At 28.8% G+C, this 23,524-nt stretch overlaps 1 protein-coding gene across 10 annotated transcripts; it reads left to right on the top strand.

Annotated features, from left to right (window-relative positions):
• The first annotated feature begins 593 nt into the window (after positions 1–593).
• LOC142332579 (phospholysine phosphohistidine inorganic pyrophosphate phosphatase-like) lies at positions 594–22,637 on the top strand. 10 transcript variants are annotated; one of them, XM_075379087.1, is made up of 6 exons: positions 594–668; positions 6,767–6,887; positions 11,046–11,208; positions 13,242–13,393; positions 19,434–19,590; positions 22,303–22,637. In XM_075379087.1, the coding sequence occupies exons 2-6, from the start codon at positions 6,781–6,783 to the stop codon at positions 22,498–22,500; spliced, it is 777 nt and encodes a 258-aa protein (XP_075235202.1). In that variant the 5' UTR covers positions 594–668; positions 6,767–6,780; the 3' UTR covers positions 22,501–22,637. The 10 variants fall into 10 exon arrangements, with proteins under 10 accessions (XP_075235202.1, XP_075235198.1, XP_075235200.1 ...); XM_075379083.1 differs by having other exon boundaries at positions 598–668; positions 11,019–11,208; XM_075379085.1 differs by lacking the exon at positions 594–668 and adding an exon at positions 973–1,128.
• Positions 22,638–23,524: the final 887 nt, after the last annotated feature.

Below are 23,524 nucleotides of genomic sequence, written 5' to 3'. Positions count from 1 at the left end.
ACATTTAATTTTTTTGTTTTTTAATTTAAATATATTCTTTTATTAATAATTATTAACCTGTGACTGTAAACAAATTTTTGCAATTAATAATTCAATAACAAAAAAAATGAAAAAATCAGAAGTTATTAGTGAAATAAAATTTTAGGTAATTTTAAAAATGTGTATGTAATTTAATGGGTGTACAAGAAAGTCATGTAGTGTCCACATAAGATATTTTATCTCAACTATAGTTAAATTTGCATGTAAAACGTATACAGTACATAAAAAAAAATTAGTTGCAGTATCATACATTACCGACCTTACGGTGGTTCCGGGGGCTAAACAGAAAATGATAGGTCTAGTTACGTTCTGCAATAGAGAAAATAATAACAAAAACTACGTATGTAGTACTGAAATATATCTTCATACGTGTTTATTTATTAACTACTTAAATTTCAAATGAGATCTTATTCATTAATTTTACTATTTCTGTTTAGTTTTGATAAATATCAAGTAACAGATTCTTTAATTTTAAATTAATAGCAACATTGTGTTAAAGGATACATTATATTCAAATTACCTGTCTTATTTTGTAAACATCAGCTGTTCTCATACATAACTAGGCTAGGGATTATCTTCTATATTACGTTGTTTATTCAGAAATATTCTTAAAATTTGCTAATTCCTGGGTAAGTGATTAGAGCTTTACACTTTGGTACTAAACAAAACAATTGTTCAGATAGTATGGAAATTATTTTCGCAATGTTTATGTAACGCTGTTCTTTAATTGCCTACTCTTTTAACTGTAAAAATACTTGATCAATGCACGACCTTGATCATAAACAGAGTTGCCAGTTTTTCGAAATATCATATCGGGATTTCAGAAAAAAAATAAGTTCATTTTTTTTTTATTTATTAAAATAATCAGTAATTCAATTCAACGTTTTTTTTCAATAATATAAAAAAACAACATAAACAAAAACGTAAATGTAAAAAAAGATAAATAGTCGCATAGCACACGTACTGCAGTAATGTACTGCGACATTTATTGTTAAAGATAACCTAACTATTATCGTAATAGAAGAAAATTTATAAAGGTTGAAAGTGGAGTGAATGATTGAAATGTACCTTTTAGTTTTTTAAATTAAGGTAAAACTAGATCTTTTTAAAATATGAACTATCAAAAAATTTTTTTCTCGAAAATACTATTTAGTGTGCGATTTGTGGGCAATCGGGAATAGAGTTTCAATATCGGGAAAATCCCCCCCAAAATTGTGACACCTGGCAACCATGATCATAAAAGTTATTCATATTTACCATTAAATTAAAATAGCCTTTTCATTAATGCAGTATTGTCATTGTTATTTTTGTAAAGACAGTTTTTATAGTTTTTAATAAATTGTACAATTCTATAAAAGTATTTCAGCCTAATGAGTTAAAATACTGTTATAGCATTTTAATCCATTTTAATTATCTGTGATGTATTAGAATTTATAAATCTTATAAGTAAATATGTTTTAAGTAATTTTTATCATTGACTTGCATGATTTTTTTGATAAGTAGTATTGTAAAATGTTATATTGCTTTATTTCTTACAATAAAAATTGATTACACCCAATTATATTTGATGTCATGCTACCCATATTAATTACAGCATGACATTTAAGCTAGATTAATTTATTGAATTGTTAAAATTAAACAATAAAAGCTTGAATAACAACACTATTTGTTGCAATCCATCTTGAACACTGCGTGTTATGAAGCCCATTGAACTGTTTAAAGTTTGTAAGTTGCTTCTAGGCTATTTGCTAAAGATATTACTTCATGAAAATATTTCTATATAGTCAAATTTTACCTTTAACGTTTAGAAACTTTTTCTTTTCATACATTTGCCTTGTAAATTAAAAGATGGGCAAAAGATAAATAGTTATTAACCATAAAAGTGATAAAAATCATTATAGTTAGTGGTGAGGCCATTATTGTAATTGAATCAGCGAGTGATATTATATTTATTAAATTAAAACTTCAGTTACTTCTCATTATTCTATTTTAAAATAGATGTATAAAATAAACAGTACCTATTTAAATAGATAATATCTATAAACATCTATTTAAATAGATATTTTAAAATAGATATATTTTAAATATAATATAAATATTATATTATAATATTTTTAAATATTTTTATTCAAAGAAGTGTCTTGTGACTTACACTGTTTGAAACACAATCTTAACTCTACACTAACCAATTGCCTAAAAACAAAGGAAGCTAAAAAGCAAGTGAGCACTGCAAGTCAGCCAGCTACTCAGTTGTTTATATCCAGGAAAAAAGACAACAAGCCCTTAAGTGTGTACCAAACAACTTATACGTTACTAAAACTATCCTTACTTGTGCTCTCAAAGATGCTTTTCTTATTAAAATACTAAATTAGTTAAAAATCTTTGTTGAAACCAATCCTTCTGATGAATTTTCATGTGATTATTGATTGAGAATTGTTTTCTCTCACACCTGCTTCTTTGTGGTGTTAAATTTTGACAATATGTTGAAGCTTTTGTTACCTAATTTTGATTGTTATTAGCTGAATCAGTTGAATGGTATGCAGAATAGTTTACACCCTTCTAATAATAAGCGAGCATATTCTTAGAGAAGAGTACACTTTTTACAGAGCATTTGAATGGTATTCTCTGTTCATTTCTATTCTCTATTAATATTTTAACCAAAACACCAATGTACCTGTTTACTACGTAGTTATTTTTTTTAATTTTCATACCTGCTAAAATATCTTATGTGATAATATCAATTTAAAATCACGTGGTGTATGTGTGAATAAATAAACATGCTTATTTTCATTTTCTATATTCATAGGGTCTTATTGGTTGTATGGTGATATGTTTCAAACCGTCATTCTTTGACAGACTAAATTCACTTCATTTTGTCTTATTTTATTTTACAAGCGCTAGTGTATGAATTTCAGTGAACAAGATTTGTTTTTGCAGATTCCACAGGACATTAACATTCTTTTAAACAGTATAATTGATATAATTTATAACTAAATTGTTTTCTCATCTAATATATATATATGCAAAAATTTGTGGTGGTTCTGTCTGTTTGTAACAGTAAAGTTGTGAGAATCAACTGACCGATTGCTTTCAAATTTTCAGGATACATTCATGTTATACCAGGGAAGGTTTTAATTTGTAGATTGAGGCTTTAACTTCCTTCAGGGTAAAGTTGTGAATTTTTCCTCTTGGGTGACAACCTAATGCCAGTTCTGATTTTGTTTTTTGACATAAAAGTAATAGATTATGCATTTTATAGTTCAGCTGATTTTCAGTTTCCTACCTTGACCTCTTCCTGAGATAAAAGGATTCCAGTTTAATTGAACATTTAACGAAAAAGAAAAGGATTTACTTATCTACAGCAAGAGTGTATCAGAATTTCTACATCAAGAACAAGGAAAACATTGGGGGAAAGAGAGCTTTTCAGGCCTTAATCGTTATTTATCAGTACTATTCTCACAACCATGAGGATAATGAGCAATCAGGAAGCTAGATGGGAAGAGTGAGCCGGTCAGGGCTTGCTTCATTCGATCTTCCCCAGCTAACAAGAAATAAATTAAAATTTCTGTTCATTTCCTTGAAAAATTTTTAATTTTTTCTATTGTTTATATTAATTTCTAAAAATACTTATCGTACTAATCCTTATAATCATAACATATTTTTTGTAAGTGAAAATATGTCACTATTATTTTAACTACTTCTAACTATCCATATTTACAGTATATCACATAAAAAATTATTATTAAATACAAAGTTTTTCAAATTTGTATCTGTTTCAAGCTCTCTTGAAACTTGTATCTTCAGAAACATGCTGCTATTCTTATCCCAGTACCAGTTAATGTTATTGGTGATGATTACCACCAGCAAGTGATTAATATGAAAGTGTGTTGGATTTGAATTCTATATGTTCATTTAGTATTATGTAATATATTTTTAAATATTTATATGTTTTATATTATATTGAGATGTGATACTTTATAATGGTTAATGTTAATGTATTTGTGATTTGATGTTCATGTATGTTTTTTAAAGCTGCATCCTGTTTCATGTGATCATTGCGTCATGAAAGGAGGAGTTGAGTTCATTTTATATTTTCCAGATGAGTTGGTTTGCGTCTTCCCAAATCAGCTGATTTGGAAGTCGAGAGTTCCAGCGTTCAAGTCCTATTAAAGTCAGTTATTTTTACACGGATTTGAATACTAGATACCTGTGTTCTTTGGTTTCAATTAATCACACATCTCAGGAATGGTTGAACAGAGACTGTACAAGACTACTTTCATTTACACTCATACATATCATCCTCATTCATCCTCTGCAATATTATCTGAAAGGTAATTACCGGAGGCTAAACAAGAAAAAGAAAAAAAAGACGAGTTGGTTTGCTATTATTGTTTTCATTTTAATATTTTGCTTCCATACTTGATACCTATAGAGTTATAAAACTGTATAATATGGCATTCTTATCTAAAACAAGTAATATAATTAAAAAGTTAAAAAACCCATAAAGCTGTTTTGAAGAAACATATCTACTACAGCAACCCCTGGCGGCTTGTAACCGTAAAATTAATCTAAGAACCTGCTCTGAGGTAATACCTATGTAATGTAATGTAATGAGATACCTTTTTTCTGTTTAGCCTCTGGAACCACCGTGTAAGGTATTACTTTGGAGGATGATATGTATGAATGTAAATAAAGTGTAGTATTGTACAGTCTCAGGTTGACCATTATTGAGATGTGTGGTTAATTGAAACCCAACCACCAAAGAACACCGGTATCCACAATCTAGTATTCCAATTCATATAAAAGTAACTGCCTTTACTAGGATTTTAATCTTAAACTCATAACTTCAAAATCAGCTGATTTGCAACGACAAGTTCACCACTAGACCAACCTGGAGGGTTAATAAGATAATACCTTTTTTATTGAAAAAAAATATATCAAAATCAGCACACATTTACTGCAGCATCCCCTCTGGTCTATAACTGTAAAACATGTCTAAGAACCTGCTCTGAAGGAATATCTATGTAATGCAAAAAACTGCATCAAAATCAATCCAGTAGTTTTTGAAGAAAATGGTAACAGATATACACACAACCTCTTATCCCAACTTCATATACAATCTCTGTTCTATCATGGTTAATAATATGTAGTAGATCAAAATCACAGAAAGAGAAATAAATAAAATGTTCTGTCATCACATACCAAACAAAACAGCATTGAAAATTTCAGTTGCTGCTAGCCATTTTGAAGTCGAAATAGGTATTTAAACACCAATTTTGTAACAAAATTCTATGAATATAAGGTCATGTAATTTCTTTTTTTAATTTCAGTTTTATGATTTTTTTATTAAGGAAAATTATGCTTTGGAGATAAATGATTTTAAGCTGCAGTTATGCATTTATATGAAAATCTATGAAAACAGTCTTAATAATTTTACATTAATCTTGTTTCTGCATCAAAATATAAATATCACCAATTGTCATTTTGAATATATCTTTTATACAGTTTAATAATTAATGATATCTAAACAGTCAATTCATATTTTTTTGAAAATTTCTTAACTTAACGAGCAAAACTTAATTTATACAAAAATGGCAATTTTATAGTAGTTGTAGATTTTCAACTTTACATACAAAAGTAAATCTTTTATAGACAAATAAATAAAAAAATGTATATTTCATATTTTTACCAGGTTGGGTTTAAATTCAGAAAATCATGGGAAGTCTTGTGTGCGTGGTGTTGTTGTCTTATTTGAAACTCAGAAAATTAAAAAAAAATTAAGTCCAACAGACATAATAAAAAAAAATTCATAATTTTATAGACTTGATCACTAATTCTGATACTACTTTGATCGCGGTCTTCTTTTCCCTGCTTTTAACATTCCTTTTCCCTTGATACGTCCAGGCTATGCTGATGACAAAATTACTTCTTTTTTTTATATTCATGGAACACTTTACCCGCTTATTCATATCATGATCAATAAATATTAATATATAATTATTTTGTATCAATTAGAATAAAATATTTATCCATTTACTCAGAAAAATTAATAGTATGAATTTTTTGTCTAATTATTTCTACCTTAAATCCTAATCTACTGAGATAGATTAGGATTTTCCACTAAGATAGATTGCTCTGATATTCTTAGCAAAGGAGTTTATTACAATTATTTTATATAATCTAAATTTCTACTGACTTTCAAAAGAAAGGAATTGATAAGTGCTGCAATGAAAGTATGATCCCTTGTTTCTATTCAATTGATGTACAAGTGAAAGAAATGTGAAATGATTTATACATGCAAAATTCTTTTCAAATCTTAGCTTTTTGCTTATAATAGTTTTATATAATTATGATTTAATTAGTAGATTAAAATGTAATCAGCTGTTTTAATTAATGTTATTTCTTTTTATTAAATAAGCATTCTTTATTTTAGTGCTTAATATTTATAAAACAGGGTTACTTATCTACCCACACTGTGTGTTTATTTATTTGAAAGTACTTGGTAATTTTATTTTGTTATATTTATTATTCATTAACTTTTATGAAAAAATAATTTCTTGTGGTAAAACATGCATGGAATTATTATAATAAGTTCAATATGATAAAATTTGATTCAGTAATCTTTATTTAAACAAAATTTAGATAAAGCAGTGATCTTATTTTTTTAGTTAATGACTAATTATCGTAATTTAACGTTCTATAAACTTAATGTATTCACTGCTTTCAGTGAGATTAGGTAAAATGAAAGATTTATTTTGTTCTCCTGTGAAAGGTGTATTGATTGATATAAGTGGTGTTTTAAAAGATGGAAATAAAGCTATACCGGGAAGTATTGAAGCATTTAAAAGGTTAGTATGATGTTGAACTATTTTATTTAACATTATTAAAGCTAAAATAGAAGAATATTTAAATTAGATTATTTATTAAGCTAAATATTTGTGACTGTGTTGAATATGCAAACTTACATAAAGATAACACATATCAAAATCATATTATATTTTATTGAAAGCAACATGGACAATAAAAGTCTTCTTCATATGGAAGGTTTCAGTAACAGGCAGCTAATATCCTCTGATAAACATTTCCTTTGCCTGTACTTCTCTGCCACTCATCAATTACCCTCTAGACCTTACTTCTCCTTCTTTATCTTCTATGTCTTCCTTCTATCACAACACCTAGAAATTCCATTAAAATACATTTTCTTCTTACTCAATCTATTATCCTTTTATGAGTTTTTTCTATTCTTTCCTACTTTTCATTATTTTTCTGTGTTCAGTATTTCTTGATTTCTCACTTTCTTTATGTTTATTCCCTCATTCTTTTCCATATACACATTTTTATGGCTTCTAGTCTTTTTAAATTTTCTTTTCCTGAGACTCTGTGTTTCTATTACATTCTCCAGTGTTCCATGTCTTCCAGTGTCATGCTCTAGACAAAACATTTTGCCAATCTTTTCTTCAGATTATTATCCAAATGCCCTAATAGAAATTCTGTTTCTGCACAAGCCCTGCATTCTTACTTCCTAAAGCCATGCTTTTAGTTTTTATTTATTTCTCATTCCATATTTACCTCTTACTCATTTCTTGTCCAAATACTTTGGCATTCATTTGCTTCCTATTTATTCACTGTTACAAATTTCTAACATTATTAGTGAATGGATACATTTGATTCTTCTCAAACCAATATACATTACTTTTTTAACTTTAGATTGACTAAAAATTTTGTCAAGACAAATATTTTATAGAACAGTACTCCCATTGTACTCCTTAACTTACCTCACATTCCTTAGACTATTTCATTCCCAATTTATACTTTCACTTCCTGGTATAGATAATATCTTTTGATTTTCTTTCCTTCTAATTTACAACTTTCTCTTTTTGAAAATCTTTATAAATTTATCCAACTTTACTCTGTCAAAGACCTTTTTGAGATGTATGAATGTAACTTCTGTAAACTTTTACATCTACATCTTCTGTAAACTTTTCTCATTTCGTAATAAGCCTACAGAATCGTTAATACTTCTATCTTTTCAAAATAAAAATAAGTAATTGAACTGAAATCCTAAATCTACACCAAAATTTCATACAGAAATAAAACATTTAATTATATCTAACGTATAACTAACTGTATAAACAAATAGTTTCTCAAACAATTCCACACCTTATCACTTTAAATAAAATCCTAACTTAAAATCCACACACAAATAAATCTGTTTGAACTGTCGTTAAACGTTAACATTTTCAAAAACCTATCTAGATATATAGACAGAGTACAACAGAATTCACGATGAAAATCATGACTGTAATACAGATCACAACAGTACCAAAATTACTAAACATGTAGCAATAAAAACAAAAAAATTTATAATTACGCATAATTTGACAAAAAACAGTGTATTAAATATTAATGATTACTATTGGCAACATTTAATATTCTATTTAATGACATTTTTGACAGTTTTCATAATTTTTTATTATGCTACTAGTACAAGTATAGTTGCACTAGTAACTTCACTGAAGAATGTACTGCAATTTAACTCTGAAAGGATTCTTTGAAATAAAAAGTTCCATATTTTCATAGATGGTCATTTAATATTTCCTAACTGTTGCACTTCTATTTTTAAGTGTTATATGTTTTGTCCTGCCGTTCAATTAAATATACAATGTTAATCAACAGTTATACAAATTTGCTAATATTTTTGTATCATAAAATCATTATTATACTTTAAAAACAGTAAAAAAATCGACAAAATGAAACAGGATGAATTAAGAAACCCAGACTGAGAAATATACCAATCCAAGTATATAAAAGCTAAATTGAAGTGATGATACTATATTCATCATGCAGATTACATGCTCATACAAACACAAATACAAAAATATTTACAAAATTTATAATAAGATAAATCAGTTTTACCTAATTCTCTCATAGAAACAGGCCTTAAATAAATTTGTATGAAATGCAAAAATCAGTATCTGAATACTCTTGAACTACATTAAGACAAGTGCCATTACCAACTTTGTCACCAATTTTTTTTTTTGTCTTCGCTCATTTGACTGGTTTGATGCAGCTCTCCAAGATTCCCTATCTAGTGCCAGTCGTTTTATATCTGTATACTCCCTACAGCCTACATCCCTAACAATTTGTTTTACATACTCCAAATGTTGCTTGCCTGCACAATTTTTCCTTTCTACTTTCCCACCAACATCAAAGCGACTATTCCAGGATGCCTTAAAATGTGGCCTATAAGTCTGTCACTTCTTTTAACTATATTTTTCCAAATGCTTCTTTCATCATCAATTTGCTGCAACACCTGTTCATTTGTAACTTTATCCACCCATCTGATTTTTAACATTCTCCTATAGCATTACATTTCAAAAGTTTCTAGTCTTTTCTTCTCAGGTACTCTGATCTTCCAAGTTTCACTTCCATATAAAGCTAAAGCCACCAATAACTAACACCCGTTAAGACGATAATTAGCTCCAAAAAAACTTTTTCTGGATGAATATGCATATAATTTAAAAATTGGTTTTTAATCTTTCTTAGTTTCTAAAAACAGGTATTTGTATAAGATATAAATGTAAATATTTTTAATCTATTTTTTTATTAATTTAATTAATACAGACGTTTGTAAAACACAGTTGTCTTTTTATGTTATGTGAGATGAATTATAAAAATACACTTGAAAAACTGGTCATCTTCTGGAATATGAGGTGCTACAAAATAGAAGCAATTTAATTTTTGAGTTATTTCTTTGTCAGGTACATGCTTTACTTCAGTATACAAAGTTTTTACGTATTTTAAAGGACTGTAAAAGAATCAGATAGATAGAAGTACAAAGCGTACCTTTTTCACTGAAGTTTTCCTATTTCTATATGTAAGAATTTTTTGTCTTATATCAGATCTGATTTATCCTTTATTAAGTAGATTTACTATTTAAAGATGTTATTATTATTATTTTAGGTAGATTTTATTAGAAAGCTACCTATTTTAATGGGTATCATGATTCGACTTCCAGGGAATTTTGACATACCTTCGCATTTCACATCCCTCACACTCCAAAACCATCATTAGCTCAAAAGTTTATATATACATTTAAAAAGTGAAAGTGAAATATATATATATATTTCACTTTCTTGTGTATACGATAACTACCGTAATTTTACATCAATCACTTTCAAATTGTTCCTTAAAAATAACTTGCCCCATAATCTCGGTTGAGTTCATTAATGACCAAAATCAGACCATGGGGGTTGAAATGAGGGGCTTTTTTGAAAAAACAAAATATCGCTATAACTTTCTTATTAAGTAAAATATCAAATTCGTTTAAAGTTCCTACTATTCTTTGGATAAGGGCTTAAAACTTATGTAAGTTTTTGATATCGCCAATCATTGGCCCAGGGGATAGAAAAAATGGGGTTTTGAAGAGAAAAAAATCATACCTCCCTTAATAGGCCCAGTATCGAATCAATTTAAAGTGGGCATTAGTTCTCAAAACATTACTTAAAACTTTCGTCTGAAACAATTTTTGATGACCAACCTTACGACAAGGGATGACCAAAATGTTGCTGGAATTGTAATTAGATGAGGCTTGTCATATGTTAAACATGTGAAAACTTTTTTCACATGCAACCAACCATTGTCGTATTGAGCAAATTTGAAGTTTTTCTTAACTTTAAGGTGGAAATCTTTTTTTCCCCCCTACTTAGAACCACTGAAATCTAACTCCACCTTCCAATGTGTCAAAAGGGATTTTTTTTTTGAAAAAGGAATTTAACTTGCAATTGGATGAAATTATATTAGATCAAACAGAATATGTTTATTTTATAGTGATGGTTGCTTATTTTCATAGAAAGTAATTCTGAAAAGTGTTCTTAATTTATGTTTTAAACTACTTTTTTTTTCTATTTAATTATTATGCATTATGGCCTGTTCTAATATGTATTTTATAATTATATTATTTTATCATAATTTTGTAGATTACAGGATTCAAAATTCCCTTTTAGGCTTGTAACAAATGAAACACAAACAACTGTTAAAGGACTTGTAAAAAAATTACATAATTTAGGCTTTAATGTAAATGAAAAAGATATATTTGCACCAATACCTGCTGTAATTAAAATTGTTAAAAATGAAAATTTACACCCTTTTTTGTTACTACATCCTGATGTAAGTATCCAATTTATACTTATAAATTAATCAATGTATATATATGTGTGTGTGTGTGTGTGTGTGTATGTGCGTGTGCGCACGCATGCATGGAAGTGTGTTTTACTGAAATTAATCTTTTTAGATTCATATTATTCCTTTATACAGTTAAATTATATTTAAACTCTATTAAATAAACCACCTAGAACAGAATATTTATAATATTCAATAAGGTGGTTTATTTAATATATACAGGTGATTCAAAGAAACGGGAAATTTTGAAAGTTGTTTTGGTAGCCGTGGGCGATTGGTACCACTTGATAAGTGGTGCCAGCCTCTCTTACCTAACCTGCCATTTAGTTGTCATGGATCCTTGGAGTGGTGCGCAACGTGCATTTGCTATCAAAGCGTTTTAAAAAAACAATGACAGTGTGGAGGGAGCGCGTAGAGAATTTTGCCGTCATTTTAATCTGGAACGGCACGACCGTGTTCCATCAGCACATCCAATTAATAATGGATATCTAATTTTGAGGAAACTGGTTCGGCAATGAAAAAGAAACCTCCAGGCCGTGAGCGAACCGTCCATACACCACAGAATGTTCCAAGCTTTACAAGATGCTGTCACACGAAGTCCACATCGGTCAATCTGATGTCTCTCAGCATCTTTACAATTGCATAGTTCAAGTGTTCGAAGAATGTTAGTGAAGGACGCTTTACAATTCCATCCATACAAGTTGCAGATCGTCCAGGAACTGAAACCGAACGATGCAGTTGTGCGAGCACAATTCTGTAATGTAATGCTTCAGAAGATAAATGATAACGAAAAGTTTGTTCACGAATTGTGGATGTCAGACGAAGCGCATTTCCACCTCAGTGGATTTGTTAACAAGCAAAATTTCAGATACTGGGCACAAGAAAATCCTAGGCAGCTATACCAGCCCCCATTGCACAGCCAGAAAGTGACCGTGTGGTGTGCTATGTCATCTTACAGTGTTATAGGCCCTTATTTTTTTGAGGATGACAACAGTCTTGCGATTACAGTGACGTCGGTTCGTTACGTAGCCGTGCTTGAAACCTTTGTTGTGGAACAACAAAAGAGATTTCCACAGATTCTTAACACAGCCTGGTTTCAACAAGACGAAGCAACGTCACATACTGCATGAATATTGATGGCAGCTGTCCGCCGGTTGTTTGGACAACGTGTCATTTCACGAAGTGGTGACATTAGATGGCCTCCCAGATCGCCTGATCTCTCAACTTGCAATTACTTTTTGTGGGGTCACCTTAAAAGCAAAGTGTTCCACAGTATACCTGCTACAGCGGATGAACTGAAGGCAAAGATCAGAGAAGCAATTGCGGAAATTCCAGTTGAGATGTTACGTCAAACCATGAACAATTTAACGAAGAGACTTCGTGAGTGTTTACGTAGAAAAGGAGATCACCTGCAAGATGTCATCTTTAAAAAATAAACTAAAATGTATGTATCCTAAAATGGTAACATTTGTACAATTACATGAAATAAAATTCATTTTCTAAAAAAAATTTTTCATTATAGTTATTTAATTTTTTTAATTTCCCGTTTCTTTGAATCATCCTGAATATATACATACATACACTATTTTTTTTGTCATCAATACAGTACTTAATACAGAAAAAACTTAATTAAAAACTAAATTATTAGAACTCTCTGTTCTATACTAATCTTTTAACCATGACATATATATTTATTACATCCTGTATCTGTAATTTTCTATTTTATGTATTCTATTTATTTATTTTTTTCAGTTTTTACCTTTTATTTATCATTCTATTTCCAAATTAAATATATCTAGGTATTTTTAATAAATGTTCTACTAACCTAATTCAACAATTTGATAATTTTTTTATGAAAAATAGTAAAATAATTTGTACTTAGTATTTATTATAAATCTTCATAGACAATCCTCAATCTTTTTTGAATATAACTTATGACTGGATTTCTATTGTATGTTTAGAGAATATTATTACTATAATACCGTTTACTATTTTTTTTACATGTACTGTTTTTTATTTAGGCTTTGGAAGATTTCAGTGATATAGATAAAAACCACCCTAACTGTGTTATTCTTGGCGATGCAGATTATTGCTTTACTTATGATGCAATGAATAATGCTTTTAGAGCACTAATGCAAATGGAAAAGCCAATATTAATCTCTTTAGGTAAAGGGTACGTATTACTTTATTATTATTTGTAAATAAGATTTTACTCTTATAAATTAACCCATTAATTGCCAGAATTAAATAAACACTACTTTTTTTTTATTAATTACTTTATTTCATCTATTTGTAAGTATATAAAGCTAGAAATATTTTCATATCAACACAAAATTCAGTAATGGCTTAGTAATAAAATGGTTCGTTTACGCACCTTTGGCCAAAAGCATAATATAAAATGTAACTTTGTAAAAACATAAAAAGAAACCAAACAGTTTAGAAAAAAACAACTATGAATAAACTACATTAAATTGTTTTTAGTTTATTGTGGTTTTATTTTCTTTGCAGTAAATGAAATTCTTTGAAACATTTTGAGTGCAGGTGGACTTTACATTTTATACACAAAATATACACAGCTTACATCGTCTTCTAGCCTTGTTTGCATGTTCGGAAATAACATGCCCTACTTTGTCCAAATGAATATTTCCCGGCAAACTATTTTTTGAAGGCCGACCTTTGGTTGCCAATGATGGAGAAGGAATATTATCTCCCCGAATTTCAGTGATGCACTGTGGTATTTTTATTTCCTTACTTTTGATCAACGATAATACAAGGTACGACCTAAAGTCAATTTGACTGATTTTATCATGGTTTACAAGCCGATATAGTTTCCACGAATTTACTATAACAGAATCGAAAGCATTAGTAAACAAAGGCCACCACCACTTTTTTCCACGCACTTTTATTCTATAGTTTCTAATGCCATTGTCATGATAATCCACACCACCCATGAATTTTGTGTATTGTGCTACCATTAATGGCTGACTAATGGTTATATATTTTCTTTCTTTTCTGCTATATCTTTTTGTATTTGCTAATGGGTAAATTTCATTGTGATTACTGGCAACTGTCACCACTGAATTATCATTCCATCTACCTACTGCAAAACTAGTTTTTTTATCAAATGCAAAATCGAATGTACCTCTATCCATCTTCTACAATACTTTTGAACTCTTTAGTGGGCAATTAGGAAGCCTATTTTCTCTGACAGTGCCGGTAGCGAAATATCCTTTTTCATTGAGTAATTTAAATAGATCATATGTCAAAAAAAAATTGTCAAAATAAATTCTATGCTCGTTCGGATGGGATACATTTAACAGATCGAGTACTACTTGTGTCCCCAGACCATATTCAGGTTTTTCTTTGTTAGCACCTCCATATGGTATAATTGGTACAAATACCCATCAGAACTACATAAACACCAAAGCTTGAATCCAAATCTGATTGGTTTTCCCCTTATAAGCATTTTTGCTGAATGCCTACCAAAATATGGCACAATTTCTTCATCAATAGATAAATTATGAGAAAAAACGCCAAACTGTAAATTACGTTTGTTTATTTCATCAAAAAATCGCCAAATTTTTGCAAATTTATCGTTCTTGTCAAGCAATTTGTTATCGGAAAGGTGCAGGTTCCTTTTTATTGTTCTAAAGGTGTTACGGCTCATTGAATTTCTGACTATTTCAACAACCTTATCTTCATCCTTACTCCAATACATTTGTGTTTGAGGTAACGTATGATAACCAGTCAGTATCGAAATTGCAATAAATCTTTTTAGTAACGCACTATTTAAAGAAAAATCATGCCGATTGTTGTCATGTGCATATTTTATACTGAACTCTAAAATCATATTCAGCAAATCATTATCAAAATAAAGGAAAAATATTTCAAGGGGTGATTTTCCTGCCAGTTTATGTTTTAAAATTTCTATTTGTCTATGTTCTACTGAAATTGGTTTGAAATTTTTTATAAATTGGTTCAATTTTTTCCCATTTTGGAATGTTTGTTTTGGGTTTAGTTTTAGATTTTTTTGGTTTATCCTTGCAATTTGATATTTCGGCATCAATGTCTTTTTCTGAATGTACATGAATCTCAAACGTACCTGCTATATCAGTTGTTGCTGTAGAAGGGGTCTCGATTAGCAAATTGTCATCAAAATCTTCTTCATCTGTAAGTTCATCAACTTTAGGTGGAATATAAGTCGTGTCAATAGCAGTTGCTTGCGATATGTTGTTATCTTCATCTTCATCTAAAATGGACTGCAATTCGTCAAGTGTCAGCGGTTTTTCAAAATTCCACATTTTAAAAAATACTTAAATTATAATGAAATCAACTCGACTCTTGTAAAACTAATGCATGTACATAGTAAATAAACACTATACTAAAAGACAATGTAATATTGTTAGAGATATTACTTGAGTAAATTTCTATGAATTATAAAATTAATGCCGAATACGTAATCAAAATTTAATAACAAAAGGAAACGCTGTATCAATTCAATAAAATGTTAGACTAAACAAAACTACAATCATGTATAAGCAAAACAATGCAACACAAGACTGTGAGAATATTCCAACATAACCTATTACGATGTATGCTTAGCTCATGAGACATCACGCATTATGCCAAAGGTGCGTCATCGCACCATTATCTTTAACGACTGCTATTTATAATGATTTTTAAAAACAAGTTATTTTTATCAATTGACAATAAAAAACAAAACCTAGAGATATAATTAAAATAATAATATTATTTATAACAACTACTCTGCTATCCAAATATATTATAAAATGAAGCAGTTACACGGAATGTTAAATTACAGTAAGTTTGAATGCAGCTAAACTTAAAAAATAAAAACGTAATCAATTATAACTTATGTTAGGGTGATCAAAGAACTTAACAAAGTAACACCAAATTGTAAAAAGTGAAGAAAATTATTTAGAAATTTATAAAAAAATTATTTTAGAAAAATGTGCGTATACGCAACACTGGCAAGAAATCGGTTAATAAGATATTCATTCATTCCTATATCACAATTATTTTCTATATTTTTCCCCATTTCCTGAAATCCTTTCAGTGCTGTTTGCAACCCATTTTTGCCACATGGTGATTTTTAACTGAAAACCTATGAGATAGGGCCCTGTACTGCTATAATGTTGGTTAAATATGCTCTTTTTCAAATTTTTATCTGTATTGAAAATTGTAAAACGATTAAGTTTACTTGTTATAATTTTTTCTAAATTCTGTTCTCAAATGAATTAAAAAAAGCATTATGTGGTTTTTTATATATTTTTTTTTATTCAACCATGCCAGGAAAGAAGAAGTAATATTAATCACATTCACTTCAAAAAGTTGAATTGTGTTATAAAATGGTTTTATATTAGATTTTTTGGTCACAACAGTGATATCAGGTTCATTATGGTTTGAAAAAAACATAATTGTGAAAAACATGATCAAAACTAATCAAATGGGCTACCAACTATAAAAAGGATTAATAAGAAGTCATTTAATTAACGTGTAAAATCGAATCGATTTATGCATCGCAAAATAAACATTATATAAGTATGTTGTACTTGAAAGTCTAACACACAAAAATGGTTGTCCCTAAAAAATCAGGTTTCTATTATTTTGTGTTTTATCTTTCGTTAGCTAGTTTGTTTTATCTGATTTTAAATAACATTTTACTCATATTTAGATTAATTAAAGTTATTTTAAAGATTAAAAATATATAATTTTGTAGAAATAATTATAAAATTATTAATTGAAATAGTTAACGTAAATTTGAGTTATTTTAAAAATAGTGTTAAAGAGAATTTAAGATACAATTTAAATTAAATTACTGAAGATTCTATAATTTCTAATTAACAGAAAAATTGAAATCTTATAAATGAAATTATCAATTAAAAAATTATATTTATTAACTATTATTATTGCGTATTGGCATTTTTTATATGGATTATATTAAAAGTAATAAGTTGTAATATTCAATCTAGAAGAATACTTCTTCAGCAGCTGTATATCTTTTCCATTATTTGAAAGTGCTTTCTAACTGAGGCTTCTGACTGTTTACAATTGTAATAAAGCCATAAAGTTTATATTAATTTATCCCTTATTCTCAAATTTATTCTCATAGTTTAATGTTCTATATAACAATCAAACTTAGAAAAAGGAAAGTTTAAGTTGTATCATTATTGAAAAGGGAAGGTTTCAAGCATTTAATATCTAGCATTACTAGACTGATTGTGAATCAGTTTTGCTGATTTACTATATTATTGTGTTCATCCATAAATCATATGGGGTTCTGCAAAATAAATAAAAAACTGTCATAGTAAGGTAATGTTGTACAGTTGATAACGTTGAGATTTTCAATGGCAGTTTGAAACCTATCATTAAATATTGGCCTCCAAAGATAGACATAATTTGTTATTTTTCAAGTACAAAATTGAAAGTGAAATCTAGATTGTTAAAAAAACAATGGAAATTCTTTATTGTATAGTTTAAAATTAATAAAAAAAAAAACAACAGAAAAATTTCACATGTTGTTAAACAAAATATGATTTTATTTTTATAAGATATTAAATCTTTTATGGCGTATTTATTTATAAAGTGAATAATTTAAATTAGAAATGCTAAATTGTCATGAATAAGGTATCATATAAGGTCTATATTCATGATTACCATTTGAAAAAAATCTTTGCAAATTTTTTTAATATTATTTGGTATTTGCATAGTTTCCATAATCCATTTCAGGTATAGAGCATTCTGCCATAAAATTAAATGATATTCCTCTTCTTTCAGGATGACTGCAGCAAGTAGTGGTAAAGTGCAACAATTTTGTACATCACTAAATAATTTTGAAAACTGTAGACTCACAAAGCTGAAAACCCTTCATGCTTATCTAAATGATGCTTTATTAAGTAGGTTAACTAAAAGAAAAGACAAATTAATTTTATTTCTTCTGTACTTATTTTTAATGTAATATGAAATTTTACTTCTACATTTTCACAATGTAAACTTTAATAAAATGTATTAAGTGCTCACTTACTATTATTATTTTTGTATTACCAGAATTATTTTTGTAATATCAGAACATATTTCAATTGTTATTATAAGTAATGAGATTTCTTCAATTGAAGTAATAAGAAAATTAATAACAGCAATCTGCTAACAAACATTTCATAGACAACTTCCTTTCTATCCAAGTTAGAAGAAGAAAATTTCTTGGTCAGGGACAATTCTTTACAGTACAAATTTCTTTAAATCACTATACGTCTTGACCGCAGTCGATTTATTTATTGGTTCTCTGTTTGGAAATCTATTATTAATTAAATTACATCTCCTGCAAAGGCCCAACTCTTGTCACCATATTTTCACATCAACAGAATTATTCTTTCAATTTCACTTAAAGAAGCCACTGTTATTGGAAGAATTAATATTTAATAAAACTAAATAAATGAACGAGGGAGACTAATAATAAAACTCACCAAAAAACATTTTGAACTGCCAGGCCTACAACTTAATTTTTACTAGCGTCATCAAATTTTTAATGTTCATTTAAGTAAAAAGGTGAAATGAGGAGTTGAGAAGTTACATTGTTTCAATGTAATACATACTGCATTGTTGTAAATTAACAGTTGATTTACTCGACTAAATTTGTAATACATTTTTTGAGTAAGTATTTCCAGTTGAGTTGTTTCATTTAAGATAAGTAACAAAATATCAGTTGATATTAACACTGGAAGTTTATTTTTGTTTACAAAATAATATCAGTTGATACAGCCGTTTAATTTGTTATTGTGTTGTCAGTTTCTTATTGTTTATTATTATCAGTATTATAGCACTGTTAAAAGTTTGATATATGTTATGAATGTAAATTGTAATAAAGTTGTCATTGCAACTATGAATGGTTATAACTTGATAATGAAGGCATTAACAGAAAAGCGGTTTTCTCCATTATTTTTCTTGTAAAATTTAAAATTAAAATCATGTCATATGTCCACCATCCTATTTCAAAAAATTAAGTTTAATTCAATATTGCAGATCCAAGATGGCAGACAAAACTGAAAAACCCACCATAAGGCAGATTTTTTTTTAACTATGTAGAACCCCATTTCTTTCTGCCTTCAATACCTTTCAGATATACAGTATAAAGCTGTTTCCATACTTATATATCACCCAGTATATATACATATATATATTTGTTTTTACTCTAGGAAATATTACAGAGCTGAAACTGGTTTAACATTAGATGTCGGCCCTTTTACAGCAGCTCTAGAATATTCAACTGGAGTACAAGCTAGAATTGTTGGTAAACCTGAATCATCTTTCTTTTTGGCTGCTGTCAATGATATTGGAATAAAACCTGATGAAGTAAGAGAAATGCTTGGTAAAATCATTAATTATTTAATTATTGTTTTACATAAATTATGTGGAGTTTTGATCATATCAAGGTTTGAAATTGTTTAAACGTTAACATACATTACATCTCATTTCTAAAACTTTTCAAAAAGGTTTAAAAACACAGGTCATATATATATATATATATATATATATATATATATATAATATTTTATACATACAATTTTTTTAATGATGGATGATAATTGGATACAGATTGTAGAAACAAAGAATTGTTAAAACAGTGAACTATATTGGGGCATGAACTGCTTTGATTTATTTAAACTGTTTACATGATAAGGGTGATTAAATTAAAACTGTGATAGTTACCAGTTGTACGAAGATCATTCAATAATTAAACACACAAACATTTCTAGTGAAGGAAACACTAAATGCAGGCAACTGAAACTTTTGTAAGTGTCAGTTGGCAGCCTTGCGAAGAGTGTTAGTCAGCTGTTCAATTAATATTTACATAAACATAACTTCTAAAGTCTTAGTTACAATGGCGTGTCTGCGTAAAGAAAGTACTTTTGGAGAACAGTGTTCTGTGATCCAATTTCTACTTTTGGAAAGTGTACAACTGTCAAAAATATTTTCTCAGATGAACAAACAATATGGCAGTAGTTGCATATACCTTTCGAGTGTTTAAGTGTGGATGGAAAAGTTTAAAAGTAGTCGTAAAAGCATGACCAACAAGCACCGCTCCAGCCATCTGGTAACAGTATTGACCTTGGCGTTAGATTCTTGTATTGATCCACTTATCCAAGAAGACCGACTTACAGTTGAAGAAATTGCTGAAAAATGTAGAGTAAGTGTTGGCACAACTCATTCCATCATTCAGAACAAACTGAACTACCATAAGACTTGTGCAAGGTTCTCAGAGAGCTTATTGTTCATGACAAAGCCGAGAGATTTTGCATTTGCACCGAACTCAAAAATCGTTTAAATAATGAAGGTGATAAATTTTTGGATAGGATTTTAACCTGTGATGAAACTTGGATACATCATTTTGAGTCAGAGTCCAAGTGTCAAAGCATGCAGTAGAGATACCCTGAATCGCTTGTTCGCAAGAAATTCAAAATGCAACCATCGGCTGGTAAGGTCATGTTAACCATCTTTTAAAGTGCCCACGGTTCATTGTCTGTGATTATTTGGAGGAGCAATGCGCTATCACCAGCCTATACTACTCAGCCATGATTGAGAACAAAGTCAAGTCTGCGTTGAAGAGGAAATGTCCATGATGGCAGAGGGAAAGTGTCCTTCTTAAAAAAAATGCTCAACCTCATATGGTACAACTGACGCTGGAAACTATTGGCAAAGAGGGGGTTGGGAGCTGTTACCTCATCCTCCTTACAGCCCTGACCTTGCCGCTTCAGATTTTTATCTGTTTGGTCCGATGAAAGAAGCTTTGCGTGGCATCAAGTTCAATGACAACAAAGAGGTAAAGAAAAAAGTACAAAACTGGCTTCGAGATCTAGCTAAAGAATTCTTCGTTGAGGGGATAAGAAGACTCACAAAAAGATGGGACAGGTGCAGAAAAGTTGGTGGGGATTACATGGAAAAGTAGACAGAAAAATTGTATTTATTTAATGAACCATTTTTGCTGTATAGCTATTTGCCTGTTTAATTATTGAATGACCCTCATATCACATGATCTCTATACATTTGTCATGAAATTATATTGTTAATTAGAAATTATGTATGAAAACTAGATAAAAAAACTGAGAAATACTGATTAATGTAAAGTATTATTATCAAAAATCTTTTAAAAGACAACATAAAAAATATTATAAACTGGCTGCATGCTTATATTCAGTAAAGTTATAATTATTTTAAATGAAGTATTATTAAATGAGATCCTTTAAAAGTTTTGAATGTTTCGTTTCTTCTTTTCCTGCTGTTTTGTTGTTTATTAAAAAGGACTTCAGTGGACGGACTGAAGGGGAATCACGTCGGGAGCACGGGTTTTAAAAGCCTAGCCTCCTGCGGTCTGACCCAGAATTGGGTGTGATAACGCTGGACATGAATGGACACGGAACGCTATACAAAATCCATCCATAAAACTAAAAGAAACCATTTAAAATCATACCCGACATTAAAATAAACCCATAAACACGCCCGAATAATAGATAGATACAGCAGCAAGGGACATTGTCCAGGCTCTGCGTTTTCGAAGGGAGAAATGAAACTCCCGCCACCTTTGCGTTCCATTCCGTATTTATTAAAACTATAATGCATACCACTGAAATCATATTTATTGTAGTTAACAAATTTATTATTTATTAATATATTATTAGGTGTTTACAAAATATTACTAAATTTTTAATTCAATTTTAAATATTTGTTTTATTGTAACAAAATAACAGTAAATATTTTTTAAGGTATCAACTACAAGTTCATTAGAAAAAAAAATCAATAGTCTATAGTAATAAATGAAAGTGGAAACTGCATCCGCTGTTGTTTAACTTGGATTATCTATGGGAACTAGTTTATTTAAATGTGGATTTTAATTTACTATTAACATTATTTAATTCTGAGGTTATAACAACATGAAACCATTCTAGGAAATATCAGATTTTAAGGGATGTAGTATAGCATGTTAATCAAGATCCAAATCTTCTGTAATAAGGATCTAATAAAAAGATGTTTAAAAAATAATTTTGCATCATTTGGTTTTTGTTTCAGGCATTAATGATAGGGGACGATATAGCATCAGATGTAGGAGGTGCACAAAAATCAGGAATACGTGGAGTTTTAGTAAGAACAGGAAAATTTCAGCCTGAAGATGAAAATCATGAAGTAAAACCAGATTGTATAGTTAATGATTTTAATGAAATAATTAAATTACTTTTTGAAAACCAATTGTCATCTATTAATGCATGACATAAAATTATCCATGCATTATGAAATTAATTTAATAACTATTATATTAATTAATTAAATTAATTATTGTTAATTAAAACATAACTATAGTTGTGTTGTTAAATTTTGTTTTTTTTTAATAAAGTGAATGAAAGAGATGTTTATGTTTTTATATTTGTTGTTAGCTAATTATTATATCTTTGTTACTTTAAAACTGCAATAACACTTACTGTTTTACATATATATATATATATTTTTTAAATCAATTCTTTTAAGAATCGTACTCCTCTTTACTATTTACAATTATTTATTTTATTTTATTTTATTAGATCAACCAAAGTACAGAATAAATAAAGTAGGATTACTTACCTTATTCCACTATATATATGCAGGAGTGCTTTCGCAATTTACTAGCATTATTAGCTGCATTACATATTCATATATTCATCTCAAATTACATTGCAAACTTCATATTATCATACATTTATTTCATTTAAAATTTAACCCCTTTAATTCTTTTATTTTAAGAATTAAAACTATTATTTAGTTAAATTAAAAATTCAAACAAAATTTAAAAAATGAAAAATTAATTAAAATTAACATTAAAAATTAACTTGTAAAAATCTTTTACATATGTAGAAATATCACGTCAAAATTAAAAATCAAATTAAAATTAAAAATCAAATTTAAATTAAAATCAAATAAAAATAACTTGATTAAAGCTTATGCATGTTGTCCTTTAATTCAACTTACTTTACCATCCTATACTTTATATATATACTTTCTATGCTTTATATATATAGTAAAGTAAGTTTAGTTAAATGGACAGCATACATAATTGCTAAAAATTATTTTTATTTGATTTTATGATTAAGATCTTACTCGTCATGTTGATGAGGGAGTTTGGCCTGTACCCTCCCCCTTCCTTCTGGATCGGGACCAATCTTGGTGGCTTCCATACTGTGAGGATCCTCTCATTTTGCATAGCACTGTTAAACGCCTTGAGAAATGATAACAGCGACGCTTCCACCAAGAATCTCAACAC

The sequence above is a fragment of the Lycorma delicatula genome, chromosome 11 (genome assembly GCF_047948215.1).
Source record: "Lycorma delicatula isolate Av1 chromosome 11, ASM4794821v1, whole genome shotgun sequence".
In the NCBI taxonomy this organism is placed as follows: Eukaryota; Metazoa; Arthropoda; class Insecta; order Hemiptera; family Fulgoridae; genus Lycorma; species Lycorma delicatula.
The sequence above is the reverse complement of the archived record's forward strand: the minus strand, read 5'-3'. Positions and strand labels throughout refer to the sequence as shown.